Genomic DNA, 16,008 nt, shown 5'->3' on the forward strand with positions numbered 1-16,008 from the left:
AAATTTAGTAATCAGTCGACGGTGTTAGAGACTGATTAGAGTTCAATCTCTTGATGGCAGCCAACGTCCATATTGCACCAGGATCAGGCCACATTTATACATAGGTTCGAAAGCGTGATCATCAGCTATATCCCGAAGATATTTCGTATCTTCCGCAGAAAGCCTGAAGGTATCATACTTCGTACACTGCCTTCAGCCATTCGTTTGTGGATCAAGTTAAGAGATGACCACAAATTCTACCTACCGTCCATTCCTGATCCTAGGCGGAACCGGGACCGTCGGTAGCCGTGTTACCCACCACCTGCGGAAGGAGGGCCATCCAGCCCTCATTGCCTCTCGATCGGCGAAGGGGAATGGTGAAGGTCCCCTCGCTGCGAAGGGCGCGGTCTACTTCGACTGGTATGATGAGTCCACATATTTGAATGCATTCAACCACCCCCTCGCCGTCGGCTGCGGCGGGATCCGGGGAATTTTCATCGTCGCGCCGCCATCGACAAATATGGCCCCTGCCATCCAGGCATTCATCGATCTCGCAAAAGGGAAAGGGGTCCGTAGGTTTGTGTTCGTGAGCGCCAGCTCCGTGTCCATGGGTGACGAGGTCCTCGGAGGACTGGTCCACAAGTATCTATATGAGTTAGGTTCCGCAGGCGAGATCGAATGGGCTGTTTTGAGACCGTGCTGGTTTATGGGTATGTGTACACAGCCCTTTGCTTTTCCCTTGGGAGGAGTCGCAAACCATGAGAAGCCACATAATCTGGAAAGGCCCTCTAATATATCATCAGAAAATTTTATCACACAGCGTGAACGGGTGGATTTCTCCCCAGAGGGCGGCGTTATATACTCGGCCACGGGCGAGGGACGCATTCCTTTTGTTTCAGCGGACGACGTAGCCGAGTGCGCTGCGTGTCTCCTCTTAGACCCGGATCCGCCGAATTCCGACTTCCTCATCCTAGGACCAGAGGCACTATCGTATGGAGATGTGAGTGCACCGATGCCTACACGGCGATCACCCTACCTATGCCTTAATTCTTGGCTCCAAAAGTTGCTTTCTATGGAGTGCCGCTACTAAACCGATACATCAGGCAGCAAAGATTTTGTCCGAGGTCCTACAAAAGCCAGTGATTCACAAAGACCTCACAGTTTTCGAAATGGAAGCCAGGCTTCGGTCCTTTGGAATTTCGGAGGATTATGCCAAAATTCTGGGCGCCATGGAGACGAATGTCAAACATGGCTCCGAGGACAGAATGGACGACAGCGTGCTTGCAATAACGGGGAAACGCCCCAAGACACTTCGAGAATGGGCCGAGGAGTACAAAGCAGCACTGCTGGAGACCTGATTCTGGTTACTGAACCTTTGGACTAATCCATAGCATGTCTGAGGAAATGGATGCTGGGGCTCTCCGTTCTAGTATCAGCGAACATGTTAACAAGCATTATTCACGGGAAATACCGTGCCCCAAGACGTAGGCTTTAGCGCAGAGGCGAGTCCAGGTAGCTCTTGTTAGTAGAATTTTCTCGCATAGAGCATGGATACTTGCATTCTAGTTGAAAGGCAGTCCAAATAGGTTTGACTGCAGGTACATAACCCAGCTTATAGCCAATCCAAGATGCTGCTTTCACGAACGAGGGCCCAGAAGCACCAAGTCAGTTGGACAGTAAGGGACTAGTCTCGTCCTGGCCCGTATGCGGCCGTTCCTCTTCCTCTGCGATCCTCCACAGCAGCGCAACTGCCAAGAGGAGACCCTGGACAAAGCCAAACAGAAAATTGCCCACGGTAGCATAACCGATGTATTCCTACCACTCCGTCCAAGTCGGCCGATCAATTGTCATCCTCCAAGTCCATGAGCCACCCATCAACTGAAACACTACTGCTTGCACAACAAGTCCCCTGACACTCAAGCTCTGAGGAACAGGACGTCCCTGCATGACGAGCCATTGGCAAAAGAGCGACAAGGAGAAGATGCCCGCCGTGACGAACCAGTTCACCCAATATGTATGCATAGACAAGAACATATCAGGACCCCACTGGTCGTTGTCCCGGACGGACTTTGAGAAGTATGCGAAAATGGGAACGATGGAAATGGAGGCGAAGGCTAGGTATCCGAGTATGACCGTGGCCTTTTCAAATTGGCGGCGCGGAGGATGCCAGATTGCCGCAGCGAATCTATCAGTGGTCAGTCAAGCCCAATTAAGGGGTTGGTCCGCCCACGTCGCCGTCGTTTCCAACAGCAGAATCCACATCTAGAGGAAGTTCAGCAAGTCGCCAAAGGTTGGCGGCGTAGACACTTCGCTATCTGGATAACTCTCGCTGAAGAGGAAAAGGCCCGAGGACACCGTAACTCGCTCCATGGCAGAGACCGCACTCAACAAAAGGCACACCGGAGATATGCCCGCAGAATCCCCTCGAAACGATTTTGTAAATTTGAGGATAGAAAGAGATGGCGCTTGCGATAAGAAGCGCCCTGACATATCGGAAGACAAGGCATCAATACGAGTTATTCAATACATAACTCGTCGACTGAGGTGGCAGATGCTAGACTCTGGAGAGTAAGGAGAGGCACTCACGCTTCGAATAGTGTTATGCTGCAGAGTGAGGAAACCCATGATGTCAGTCTCTTCGGACCTTCGCTGCTGGTAACTTGTTTGCTCTGTCGGCAGGGCAAGTGAGAAATTTAGGACAAGCAAAAGAATGGTCGGTAAGCATCGAAAAGCAGCCCGGTACTGGGTGTCCTCGGAGTAGACGAGGGAAGTAATGGGTGACGTCGACGATATGGGAATGGTCTGTATGGAATTATTTGGCAGCCTAGAGGAATAGCATGAAAGCCCATTGCTGTACCGCACATATTATTGGTACTATTGGTTACACAAGTAACAAAGCCCGAGGGAGATGAGACATATTAGCGGTGCCCAGCCTGTAAGAAACCCATCCAGTCTTGCAGTCCTCCGTCGAATAGGGCAGGGCTTAAAGCTCCGATGCTGGGGTAATGCGCAGAGATGGCAACGACTGAGGTGAATTAAACCTTTCACGCCCGAAGCATGGACTACATGGAGATAATATACATTCTTTTCTTCGGACACGCGAAGCAGGCCGAATGGGAATAATCAATAAGTACGAACCTTGACAGCAGCTCTCCCGTAGATGCTCCCCTTTGGAAAGAGGGGAACATCCACGGATTCGGAACGAATTCTGTGGCAGCCTCGCCCAATAATATTTCTACATCGAGTACCACGTTTTGCTCGGAGGCTACTCCAAGGCTTTCTCGTGCGTCATAGTGGTCGAAGGTCAGCCGTAGACAGGGATGCACAGGATGAAGCGCTCATTGCAAAATTTGCCCAGATCCAAGGCGAGACTCGCTTTATTCGGGCATTCGATAGTCAGGCTACCGTTCAGCTCGGCTGGATATCGGGGATGCATATTATTTATCGCCTCATATCCTCTGCGCTCAAGGGTTGTCGTCCCCTTTTCGAAGAATTAGGGGAGAAACAGACACGCCCACATACACCCGACTTTGGACCATAACCACATGCACAGAGGCGTATAATGGTAAACCGGCGGTGAAGAAACTGTGCAAATCGAATGGTAGATCGTGAGGCGGAAGTTGGTCGTCGATGGAGTGAGGTTCCGGAAGAACCTAGCTCGTAATAAGAAGGCAAATAAACAGAGTGCTGCGGTCCCATGTCTCCACGTAAAGGGCGTATACCCTTTTTATCTACTCATTTTCTCCATGAGGTTTGACTGACTGGCAGCTGCTAAAGACGGCTGGAGAGGTTTCACTACGGTGCGGATGCATTAAGACTCAAGCCACGTGGTATATCAACCCTCTCTCTTGAAGAAGCTGCAAGCCCCCCCCCCCCAAAAAAAAAAAGGCTGGACCCCGTATCTTAATTGCCATTGTTTTCGAATTACGTACAAATAGAAGTATTGCGTACGATAGTTCATCTCCTCGAGGGAGCCGACGCGGGGAGGCGGCCGAAGTTCTTGACTTTCTCGGGTTCGGCGGATAGCTCTGACGATGTCACCCCATCACTCGGTAAGTCCATGTCCATGTTTGGGTTTCGGCCACCCGCTCTTGTCGGGTCGGTAACGCCATCACGAAATCACAAATGGAACTGAACATCACGACCAAACAACATCTCGGTCTCTGAAGGGAAAAAAAATGAACAAGAAGGAGAAAGACTAGGCCGGATAAAGACGTCTCCCCGACTCTCTTGCTTCAATAAAATCCCATCTATCAAGCTTGTCTCGGTAGCAAGAAAAAGCTTGCTCTTAGTCTTGATTGCCCTGAGCGCGTGGCCACTGCGGAAAAAAATCGTAAAATATTGATCTTTTCCTGACAAACGACATTCCTGCACTCTCTGGACAGGCGGAGCCGGACCCGTCCGAGTGGAGGAAAGGGAGTGGATGCACAACGGCGTGGGTGAATGAATGGAGACACCGATGGTGGCGTGGGGGAAAGAGAGAACTTTCCCGCTCTCACCACAACAGGTACGAAGTGGATACAGAACGTTAGAAAACAGGCTTTCTTTACTTTACTTTGCTCGACTTTCACTCAACTCAGTGCTCTCTACCTCTGCTGTTGCCGGCATAGCCGAAGCTTGGTGCCACCAAGCCAATGACCGTAAAGGGATTCGACATCTGCTCCACAACTCATCCAGGAGTTAAGTTAAACCCTCGACAGCAAGTTCTTGCTAAAAATTTACAGTGGAGGATCAGCGGCCTGTCACAAAGCTAATCTTTCACGGCATATTGGGGTCTTTTAGATGGGTTCTATATATCGAAACGTTTTCGAAAAAGAGGCACGCGACACCTGCCCCGATGCCAAGAGATCTCGTAGAATATTTTCTGCAGCAGGGCTGTCCGAGCCAGGTCCCGTCTTGGCGAGAAAGCTTGTTCCGAGAGTTGGCCGATACCCAGAAAGGCTCTAGAGATCGCGGAGTGGCAGTGAAAGTGGGCGAAAAAAGAGAAGATAATCAAATGTCACTCCACGGGTGCGGCGTAGATTCGGTCTCCAAATAGGGGCTAGTCGGCTGAATACAAGAGGCGAATCTTCAATGGAACTAGTTCCTGCAATCGACACCGCTGGTGGAGAGACTGGAGACTGGAGACTGGTCGATAGCCTTGTTCTTGATCGATCCGGCGCCGTGGGCCCACACCCCATCTCACACCCCCCACGTGTATCCTTCTCGGGCTCTCGTAGGACCGGAGCTTGCGTCTGATTCCGTCCGGTCGGGGGTAGCGTCGTATTACTGGCATCTCCGACACGGGACGTGACGATAGATCGAGAGATGACTCGGTGTCTCCAATTTGGCAATTCAGCACCTGGCTATCTTTTCGAGTGTGCGAATTATCAAGGATTGAAGCATCTCGACTTTGAAAAATTTAACCCCACGGTTCAAGTTAGGAGAGGATGAAAGGAATATGTGGATAATGAGCGCGGCGTGGCGTCACCATGGGAAAGGATAAAGTTCAGCGTCCTCCCGCTACTTGTTGCGAGGAAATTCAGTCATCTTTCTGGTCCAGAAACCTCCCAGAACCAGCCCTTTAACTGCAGTCTTTGAACCCAATCAGACTGACAAGATGGTGCTTCACCAATATGATTACATCTTTGCCATTGGCACTTTGTTTGCCATGCTAGATGCCTACAACAATGGTGCAAGTGAGTACTCTTTTCTGGCAGCCCTCTTCCATCCGTCCTCTTCCTCCCATCTCCAGCCTCTACGGCTAGCCTGCCTTTCTTCTTCTATGCCAATGCTTTTCCTTCCACCGACCTTCCGCTAACATTAAGCAGACGATGTGGCAAACGCCTGGGCTACCAGCGTCTCGTCTAGATCCGTCACCTACAGACAGGCCATGGTCTTCGGTACGGTCTTCGAAATGCTAGGCGCTATCTGCGTCGGTGCTCGTACGGCAGACACCATCAAGAATGGCATCATCCCTAACTCCGCCTTCCGTGATAACGCCGGCGTCCAGATGCTCGCCTTCACCTGCGCCCTCGCCGCCGCCTCCTCCTGGGTTATGTGGTGCACCCGACACTCTGCTCACGTTTCCTCCACATATTCACTCGTTTCTGCCGTTGCTGGTGTTGGTGTTGCAACCGTTGGTGCCTCGCAAGTCCAGTGGGGCTGGAACAATGGCAAGGGACTCGGCGCCATTTTTGCCGGCCTCGTCATGGCTCCTACCATCTCTGGCTGCTTCGGCTCCATCATCTTCACGCTCATCAAAGTCATCGTGCACATGCGGAAGAATCCCGTCCCATGGGCCGTCTACAGCTCTCCGTTCTGGTTCCTTCTCGCGTCCACTCTCTGTACGCTTTCCATCGTCTACAAGGGTTCTCCCAATCTCGGTCTCAACAAGAAGCCCAGCTGGTACATCGCCGCTGTCACTATGGGCTGTGGTGGTGGTGTGTGCCTCCTCTCCGCTCTCTTCTTCGTTCCCTACTTGCGTGCCAGGGTCATCAAGAAGGATTACACTGTCAGGTGGTACATGTTCTTCCTGGGCCCTTTGCTCTGGAATCGCCCCGCACCTGAAGATGCCGAAACCGCCCATATCCCCAACTACGCCGTCGTGCAGGACGACGATGATGAGGGCAACGAGAAGAAGAACGCTGCTCTCGGTGGCTCTCCCAAGTCTGTCGCCGAGTCTAACCTTACCGCCAACGACCTCCAGATGCCCGAGCCTGCCCACAGCGACGGCGAAAAGGAATTGGTTAGCAACGAAGCCAAGCAGTTGTCCTACAAGGAGATTGCTGCGCAAGGTGATCGCCGACTCCGCGAAAAGCTCATAAAGAAACGCGCTCCTATCGGATGGGCTCTGCGTACTCTGCGTGACAATCCCATGGGTCCCGGCCAGATTTACGAGCTGCACAACATCAAGATGCTCGCCAAGCGTATCCCCGCCATGATCGTCTGCGGTCTCCTCTACGGTTTCCACTACGATATCCACGCCGCGCAGACCGGTATCGCGGGTACCCCCGATGGCCAGCGTATGCAACGTGTCTACGCCCATGCCAAGAAATATCCCAACGAAGTCGAGCACACCTACTCGTTCATCCAGGTCCTCACTGCCTGCACGGCTTCTTTCGCGCACGGTGCTAATGATATCGGCAATTCGGTCGGTCCCTGGGCCGTCATCTACTCAGCCTGGAAGACTGGCAATGCCGCCGCTTCCAAGGCCCCCGTCCCCGTATGGCAACTCGCCGTCCTTGCTGCCATGATTTCGGTGGGCCTCATAACATACGGTTTTAACATCATGAAGGGTGAGTGTGCTCCTAGTCGTCGAAGAAACCATCTCCATTGCTAACGTTTCCCTTCTACAGTCATGGGCAACAAAATCACTTATCACTCTCCCAGCCGTGGCTGTTCCATGGAAATGGGAGCTGCTCTCACTGTCCTTATCTTTTCCCAGTACTCCCTCCCTGTCTCGACGTCCATGTGTATTACCGGTGCCACTGTCGGCGTCGGTCTCTGCAATGGGACATGGAGGGCTGTTAACTGGCAGCGAGTGACTCTGTTGCTTATTTCGTGGTTCGCCACGATCCCCGTTGCTGGCACCCTTGGCGGATGCTTGATGGGTCTCTTCATTAATGCCCCTCACTTCTTTTAGAAGATAGAATTAGAATGTCTTGATAGATTTGATAGATCGTTGAGCGATTGTAGAGCGATAGAAAGAATATATATTAGGATATTGTTTTTCCTAATCTTTCATGGCAACATGTGCGATGTCCCCTAATGTCTTCTCAGTCTCCTTGGGCGGAGCCAAAAACTGAGTCATAACCTGGGCTAGTGAGAATGAAGAAAGGACGAGACACTCGACCTCAATTCGAGTGGGGTCGTTGCAAGGTGCAGAGGAGAGGGAAATTCATGGCGGGTAGTAGACTTGATACTTCGTCGCCTCTAGTGTCGTCGTCTTGTCTAGGTATATGGGTTCAGTGGCACTGGTGGGGCTTAGTTTATCAGCCGAGAGAAGGTCAGGTTCTCCGAGGACACCTGGACCTGCAGCCTCCTCATGATGGGCAGAGCAAATGCAACCCTAGGTTCGATACTAATCAAAAGGGTTGGGAATGAGCTTAAGTGCTGAAAGAGAGTAGAGCGATTGGTGTACGCACTTGCTTACCGAGCCTCGGGAAAACAGTCACTCGAGCAAAGAGAACGGTCGTGGGAGCATGGAAAGGAAGTAATGGTGGAACGCTACATCCTATGACAACATCTATGTAACCCGTATCCCTTCCCATTCACATCATATAAACTGCCCCCAAGACCCAGTCCCAAGGGCCCCAACTTTGGCCCGCGATGGGTGGTTCAGCCCTGCCGAACTGGAACTTATATATCCACAAGCTCTTCTTTCTTTTCTTTTGGCTCATTACTACGCATGCATACGACATTTTTTTTTCCTGCTGCTACGCGCCAAAATAAATCATTAGGGTAGTAGAGAGTAATCTACTGGGGAAGAGTAGCCTTGCCAGCGGCCTTGCTCTTGGCGAGGGCGCCATGAAGACCATACTGCGAGGCGACACCGTCGATGCGGTGGACAGTGTTGAGGTTCTTTCGGACGACAAACTGGAAGCAGGTGGCGCTTCCCTGTCGAGAGGCGATGACGGACCAGGCGAGGAAGAGCTCCCAAATCTGAGTGAAACGGTTAGTAATTATATTTGCATTGGGTGTTGCACGGGAGAATGTGAGGGAACAAAAGCTTACCCTGTACCATCGCTGACCGTACTTGGCCTTGACCTTGTCAGCATTGCCGATCCAATTACGGTACCATCGCCAAAGGGTACCGGAGTAATGAACGCCGATAGTATCAATGCTGCAAGGGAAGCGTTAGCCGGGAAAAACAGTCCGATGATTCCTCCATTCGTAACAATGTTCCAATGCCTAGTGCTCACCTCTTAATCTCGAAACCAGCCCTCTCCAAGCACAAAGTGTAGAACCAGAGGGGGGTCGAGGCATCAGCGCCGGGGAAGATGTGCTTGTTAAGGTAGAGACCCCAGACCAAGTCCTCGTACTGCCAAGCCTGTCGGAGACCGGAAAGCTGGACGTACATGGCGCCATCGTCCTCGAGGAGGTCGTAGCACTGGCGGAAGAACCCCGTGAGCTTGCGGATGCCGACGTGCTCGCCCATCTCAAGCTGGGAGATCTTGTTGAACTTGCGGCCGGTCATGTCGCGGTAGTCCATGCAGACGATCTCGCTCTGCTCCTCGGGGATACCGGCCCTGCGGAGGGCGTCGTTGCCCCAGGCGGTCTGATTGCGGGCGATGGTGAGACCGGTGACCTTGGCGCCGTAGTTGAGACTGGCGAACCTGGCAAGAGTGCCCCAACCGCAGCCAATATCGAGGAGGGTCTCGCCCTCCTTGAGCTCGAGCTTCTCGCAGACGACTGCCATCTTGTTGTCCTGCATCTCCTCAAGGGTCTCCTCCTTCTCGGGGTCAGATATGATGCCAGAAGTGTAGATCATGCGAGGGCCGAGGAACCAGGCATAGTGATCGTTTCCGGCATCGTAGGTAGGTTGAATCTGGTTCTCGTCCTGCTCTCGGCTGTGCGAGATGACGTCGGCGGCAAAGGAGAAGAGGATGTACTTGAAGAGGTCCCAGGTGAAGCTAAAGTTGGACCAATCGTGGCGGTACTCTAGGACGTCGAGGCAGTCGCCATTGAAGTCGACCTCGCCATTGATGTACATGTTCGAGAAGGTCTGGATGGGGATCTTGCGCCTTCCACTCCATCGGAGGCGATCGGACTCATTCTTGAAGCTGAGGTACTTCTCGACGGGGCGACCGGGGAGCTTGACCTTGTCGTTGAGGGGAGGGCTGTAGGAGGAGGCGAAGTACCAGTAGACAACTAGAATAGGGAAGAACGTGATGAGGCCGAAGAAGATGGACGTCTTCAGGCCGCCACCAATCTTCCAGGCGAGATATGTCGGGATACCGACGATGAAGGCGAGGAGGAAGCTATTGGAGAAGCTTTCGTTGCCGGGGCCATCGGCGGGGAGAGGAGCATTCTTGATACCCGGATACTATGACAGAGCAAAAAGGGGAAAGGGGAAAACGGTTAGCTTTTGATCAATGGCTTCTTCAATCGGATCGGATGGGTGGGAATAAACGACGGAGGCAGAGGGAGTTTAGGTGTGCAGGAGGCGACGGTCAGAAACGGGTAAGGGGCTTAGGAGGGTGGTAAGCAGCCACCCGGATGCCGATTGACCCGATGATGCTTTGTTCTGAAGCTCGAGCTTACCTTGGTGACCTTGACTCCGCAATCCTGACCGGTCTCGAACTGGGAGGGCTGAGCGGCGGGCGTCTCGATAAACTCGATGTCGGCCTCGAGCTCTTGGCCATTCGGGGCTTTGGACCCCATGATGGAATGCGGATGGAGAGGTGTGGTGGGAGGGCGAGGAATGGTCGTGGTTTGACGACTTGGAGGGAAGCTGAGCTGAGCTGGTTTGAAGATTCCAGGAGGCAGAGAGGAAAGGAAAAAAAGCCAATTTGTTGGCTTGAACCTTCCTTGTGATTGGAGGGGAGGTTGGAGGGTCCAGGCAACCGAATAAAAGGCAATGATGTGCTGCGGGATAAAACGGTGGATAAAGGGAGAATAACAATGGATAATTAAGCATAACTTGTACCTGACACTAGTTATAATGGTTCGGGGTGACAATGGGTGTCAATGGATGACAGGAGGTGAATGATGGGAAATAATGGATTTTGTGCCTGGAAATGTTATGCTCCAGGAACAGATGTGTTACAGTTTCAATTGAATCGCTGCACTGTCCTTCCCCATCATTGCTGACAAAGATCCGGTTCTGAAAGAAGACAAAGTACTTCAAACATGTTCCCCCTGTGTGCCTCCCGACTCGTTCGATTTTCGACCGAGTAATTTCCACACTGAAATGAGGTTGAGGGATCTGTGGACAGTCAGTGGGTGCCCCCTAAACAACCGCAGTCGAGGGTCGGACGACCAACACCGATTTTCAGTGGAAGTGCTCTGAAATCCGCTCCGTTTCCAGCAGACCCCGCCCTCCTGCCACGTCAACCATGGACCTACCGGTGGCTTCAACGTGTTACCGTTCGAATGGTGGAAGTGGCATTGGGATATTACAATATTACACGTACGGATGAAAGGATTTCAAGAATGTCGAAGCATGGTGGGACGGTTTGTTCCGACCCTTGAGCCACACAGCGGTGATGCTTGCGGCGCATCCCACGCCTCGTAAACTAAAGCCGGACTGAATTAGAAGGTGGGTACTGTGCCTTAGCATTAGTGCATGTGATGGTCTGTCCGTTGTTTTACTCCCCTGACCGACGGCCAGCTGGCCATACCATTTCCAGGGGTTTTATTTATCGTGAGCAGAAATATCAGAGCGGAAATGTCAGATGGAAGCCAGAGAGCTGGCCTCGTTGTTTGTTGCGGGAGAACTTTCCGCATCGTCTAGGGTTTTAGACCTTAAACAGATCTAGAATCGAAATTGGGATATATCATATCAGGCAGTCTACAGGAGTGTAAGAGCATGAGGCCGAAGCTTCTCAGTGCAACAAAAATGCCCCTCCCCCGCCACTAAAATCTCGCGTCCTCATCTATGGAATCGTGCACTGAACTCAGCACTCATAATACTGATCAATCCTACTACTCTTTCTAGTCAAGAAGCATAAAAAAAGAAAAAGGGATTTAATGATTATTAATATTATAAATATTGTTTTTCGGGGTTTGCTGATAAACTCCGTCTAACACCGTGAATGCAGGCTGTAAGATCTAGTCATCAGGGAAGGATCAGTATTGGATCGATAATATATATCAAGATATCACCACGCGTGCCTTCTGCTTACGTTCTATCCAGCGTTGCAACCGATTAATTACAGTGACCCAGACGAACAATTAGCAAGCAAAACCAACAATGACAACTCTCGCAAAAACCATTGTGGCCACTGGCGTCTCGTCCGGGCTTGTGAGCGAGACCATTTGTACATTGACCGTGAGAGAAACCATATCAACTGACGGTATCATAGGGGTTTGAAGCCATCAAACACCTTCTTGGGCAAATTCAGCAGCCATACAGAGTCATCCTCGGCGCGCGCAATGCCAACGCTGCTAAGACGGCCTACGAAGAAGTCAAGTTTGATACGGCCAAGCATACGGTTTCAGTTCTGCCTCTGGAGCTTGGCGATTTGAAAGATGTAAAGCGCTTCGCCCGCCAGGCTCTCGAGGCTGTTGGCAGCGGTCCGATTGATTATCTTCTTTTAAACGCCGCTCTTGGCCCTGGCGGCGAGACTTTGAACTTGATCGGTTCCAAGTGGCGGGAGATTTATGTGGTGAATTCTCTTTGTGAGTGGTTATTTGATTCGCTGCTGGCCAAATTATGACAAAACGACGGTTGGACTAAATGTGGCACGCCTAACTCAGCTCAACATTACTTGGTACACCTACTCAAGGAGAAACTTATTTCTTCTCGCTCGCGGCTTATCTTCGTCTCATCCGGAGGGATCCGTGGCGTATCAGATCCGAGTAAGTTCATGAGCACCTCTTTGGAGATTCACGTCAATGCGCACACAGAGAGTATTCTGACTTCACTTTAGGTGTTTTGGAGGACCACCTCAAGGCTGGGACGACAGACAAAAGCCTCCTGATCTATAATGAGACAAAGTTCGTTGGGCTCCTGAATGCGCACTGGTGGCGACGCCAGCTTACGTGGCAGTGCGCCGTTGTTGCCGTCTCGCCGGGCTTCATTCCCAACACGGGTCTCGGCAGAGGCTTGGACTGGAAAATACCAACTGATATACCCGACGCAAAATCTGTTTCCGAAGGCAAGTCAACACTCATAATATACAGTATCTCTTAAAGTCCGGCACTACACCTGGGGAAGTGAGCTCGAAACTGACCGTTTTATTAAGGCGGACAAAACATCACTCGAGCATTCTTCCAGGATAACCTCCCAGAGGATCCGGATCAAATCTTCCTAACAAGCTGGGGAGAGTGGTGGCCCAAGGACGTGTATGAGAATACACTCGACAAAAGCCTGCAGGATAAATGGTCCCCGACCTTGGAGGACATTGAGGCAGAAGAGAGAGTAAACTGACGTTGATGTGCAATAAAGAGTCATTGCTAGAAAACAAAAGTCCACTTTTCCACTTCTTTACCCCGAGCTGTAAGATAAATTCCTTTTTAGGGAGCTTACCTTCCCATGTCCGTGTCGATCATCTTCCTTTCCACTTCGTTTAAACCGCCGACTCATTCACCGAGCCTTCCCATGAGAAAGGCGAATCATCCTGCGGAGGGCGGTCACTGAATACCAGTGATGGACATGGCTCTGCGCCCTCAGCCATCTTTTGGAGTCTAGCGGTTTAATAATCGACCGGTGCTGACGATGTGATTGACGCCCGATGATTCGGATCACTTTCCAGTAGGTCGCCACGGCGCAGGCTCGTTCCACTGCGGGCCAGCTGATATCCATCTCGAGCAACGATCAGCGCCTCTTCTGCCTTAGAATAGGCGCCACGACGCCTTGGTTCCTGGGAAAAGAAAGCATCTCAATTCCTCCAAACATAAAAGAAGCCGAAGTTCCCAGTCTCGATTGTGAATGAACTTCCAAACTTCAAACTCCAAACTTCACCGACATATTCAGCAAGATCCTTCATCGCCAAATATAACGCAAAGTCCGGAATCTCCTGCCCAAAATGAAAGCCACTCTAGTCCTCGTTTCTCTCCTCCCTCTTCTCGGCTCCGCTCAACTCAAGACAATAGACACCAGCCGTATCCCTAACGAGCTCTTCGAACCCTCTCCGAGTGACGAGGGAAGCGCGGTTGCCCGCGCTGGCGACAGCAATGCTGCTGCGGTTTCCTGTCCATCTGGATACCCCTTCCTCTGCGCCGGCTTCTGCTGCCGGTACAACATCTGCTGCCGGAGATCTTGTTGCAACTGGGACGCTGATTTCTGCGGCGCCGACGGCTTGTGCTATAAGTGGGTTTGAGCCTAGAATTTAGGCTCCTCCTGGATAGGTTGGTTCGATACCCAGGTTCCCATATGAGGATGTACAGTTGTCCTACGCCGAGTTTATCCACACATGCTAACCCTACGCTCCCAATCGTGAAGGCCGGAGACGACCCATACACTTCAGTTAGGTTTACTTGATGGGATGGAAAAGGGATGTCTTTTTTTTCCGAGTTGTAACGCCTTTGATGAGTTGGTTTTAGGGATTTATGGGAGGGTGTGTTGCATTTAGTGACTAATTAAACTCATCATGCCTCCGCTCTGTTTATAAGTAACACACATATCTACCCTTGCTCTCTCTCTTGCCATTCAACTACGTAGCTCAGCATCTGATATCCTGGACTACGATATATGTTTACGTCGTACTATGGACATGCCGTAGCTTCTCAAAACACGAGGATAGTAAGGGGCTAAACATTGATGAGAGTCTCGCATTAGATATTCTACGTTCTGACCTCCTTATTCCGAACTGTAAAATAAAGTTCTTTTTAGGGAGTTTACTTTCCAACATCCTTGTCGGTCATCTCACTCTATAGTTCGTTAAACCGCCAACTCATTCACCGAGCCCTCCTATAAGAAAGACGAAGGTGTTCATTGAACGCGAATGATAGACATAACTCTGCATCCTCAGCCACTTTTGGAGTATAGCGGTTTAATAATCCACCCGCGCTGACGATGTGATGGACGCCCGACGATTCGAATCGCTATCCAGTAAGGACAATAACTTTCTTATATAGATAGGTTATAACTTATATCACACGCCGACCTTATATCGACCAAGGGCGGTGACACGCAACAGAAAGCAGGCCGGTGCAAACAACTGTCTGGCAGGAATGCAAAAAACGTGAGATCTGTGTCGATCACTCTTGTGATGACTCCGATCGGCCGGTGATTAGCAGCGATCATCTAAAGAAGAGCTCCGATCACCTAGGGAGAGATGGAAGAAGAAACATCTAGGTAAACTACAGGTTCTGCCATGTATCTAGTTTGTTCTCCCGGACTCTTCAGGAGTCAATTCAAATACAACTACACCCCTACACTTGAACACACCATCTCACCAAGGTCTTGTGAATACTGTTTGCCTGCCTCGCTTACTTCATAACAGGCACCCGCAACCCCAACACCAACTGTATCCACTTGACACCCCGGGGACGAGTGCTAGGATGGTAACATGTGAGAAATAGCCGATATCGGGTCACCGTCGTCAAGCAATGACACTGGACATTACAGCCTCAGCGTACCGACCTGTCCACCGGCAGTGCAGACATCCACTGTCCGTCCCCGGTTGAGGACGCTGATCTCGTTTGGGGGGATGAACTGGGTGCATCGCCCGAACCTGTCACATTCACCTTCTTCTCCCCCAACAACGCACGTCGTTCCTACGTTCCCGAACAGCGCACTCCCCCTACCGCTGGCGAAGTCCCCGAATCCAGAGTCGACGTCCTCCTGGCCAGCCGGCGCTGTGGAAAGTGTTATCAGCAAGAGCGACAGTCATTGACGAGGAAGAGGGCTGGCTTACTCCTCGTGCATTCAGCCACCGGGCGGCCCTGGTTCAGGATACTGTTCTCGTTCGGGGGGATGAATTGGAAGCAGCGGCCGAAACGGTCGCATTCGCCCTCCTGGCGGCCGGCGGTTCAGGGCTCACCCTCGTTGGCAAAGATATCGGTCAGCTGGCGACGGATGGGGACTGGTCGGTGTTAGTAGCGGTTGATGATAGTGTTAGAACTTGAACATTCGTGGGGGGTCTACGGGTTCCCCCCAACGAATGTCCAAGTTGGGTTCTTACTCGTGCTGGCCTGGCCGAGACCTAGGATGCCCATGGTGGCGATGATGGAAAACCGCATTTTGGGAGATTGGTAGTGTTGCTGGTAGAAGGGGTGGAAAAAAAGCGCCAGGCAAGAAAAAGAAAAGAAGCCAATTGATTGAGAAGATCGATCCTGCGATGTCGACCTCAGTTTGATAGTCGGCGCAGAAAACTGGGCGGGCTTTATAGTCATCTATCTCAACACAGATAATAATTGATAGCCGTTTAGGGGCACCGA

At 51.4% G+C, this 16,008-nt stretch overlaps 5 protein-coding genes across 5 annotated transcripts; 3 read left to right on the top strand and 2 right to left on the bottom strand.

Moving 5' to 3' along the window:
• Nucleotides 1–223: 223 nt before the first annotated feature.
• On the top strand, nt 224–1,337 carry SAPIO_CDS9160 (AFUA_2G17970 family ergot alkaloid biosynthesis protein; the record flags this gene model as incomplete). The annotated part of the gene is made up of 3 exons (XM_016790624.1): nt 224–689; nt 783–979; nt 1,083–1,337. The coding sequence occupies 3 exons, from the start codon at nt 224–226 to the stop codon at nt 1,335–1,337; spliced, it is 918 nt and encodes a 305-aa protein (XP_016639927.1).
• Nucleotides 1,338–5,578: 4,241 nt separating this feature from the next.
• SAPIO_CDS9161 (putative Sodium/phosphate symporter) lies at nt 5,579–7,603 on the top strand (the record flags this gene model as incomplete). Its single annotated transcript, XM_016790625.1, has 3 exons — nt 5,579–5,657; nt 5,790–7,256; nt 7,317–7,603. The coding sequence occupies 3 exons, from the start codon at nt 5,579–5,581 to the stop codon at nt 7,601–7,603; spliced, it is 1,833 nt and encodes a 610-aa protein (XP_016639928.1).
• An 833-nt stretch (nt 7,604–8,436) lies between these two features.
• SAPIO_CDS9162 (Cyclopropane-fatty-acyl-phospholipid synthase) lies at nt 8,437–10,344 on the bottom strand (the record flags this gene model as incomplete). Its single annotated transcript, XM_016790626.1, has 4 exons — nt 8,437–8,622; nt 8,695–8,803; nt 8,883–10,006; nt 10,225–10,344. The coding sequence occupies 4 exons, from the start codon at nt 10,342–10,344 to the stop codon at nt 8,437–8,439; spliced, it is 1,539 nt and encodes a 512-aa protein (XP_016639929.1).
• Nucleotides 10,345–11,875: 1,531 nt separating this feature from the next.
• SAPIO_CDS9163 (uncharacterized protein) lies at nt 11,876–13,054 on the top strand (the record flags this gene model as incomplete). The annotated part of the gene is made up of 5 exons (XM_016790627.1): nt 11,876–11,926; nt 11,988–12,303; nt 12,382–12,483; nt 12,555–12,806; nt 12,870–13,054. 5 exons carry the CDS (start codon nt 11,876–11,878, stop codon nt 13,052–13,054), a joined length of 906 nt encoding a protein of 301 aa, XP_016639930.1.
• Nucleotides 13,055–13,664: 610 nt separating this feature from the next.
• On the bottom strand, nt 13,665–15,786 carry SAPIO_CDS9164 (uncharacterized protein; the record flags this gene model as incomplete). Its single annotated transcript, XM_016790628.1, has 4 exons — nt 13,665–13,930; nt 15,208–15,426; nt 15,612–15,653; nt 15,753–15,786. 4 exons carry the CDS (start codon nt 15,784–15,786, stop codon nt 13,665–13,667), a joined length of 561 nt encoding a protein of 186 aa, XP_016639931.1.
• Between the last annotated feature and the right edge of the window lie 222 nt (nt 15,787–16,008).

The sequence above is a fragment of the Scedosporium apiospermum genome (assembly GCF_000732125.1).
Source record: "Scedosporium apiospermum strain IHEM 14462 chromosome Unknown SEQ_SAPIO_0132, whole genome shotgun sequence".
Classification (NCBI taxonomy): Eukaryota; Fungi; Ascomycota; class Sordariomycetes; order Microascales; family Microascaceae; genus Scedosporium; species Scedosporium apiospermum.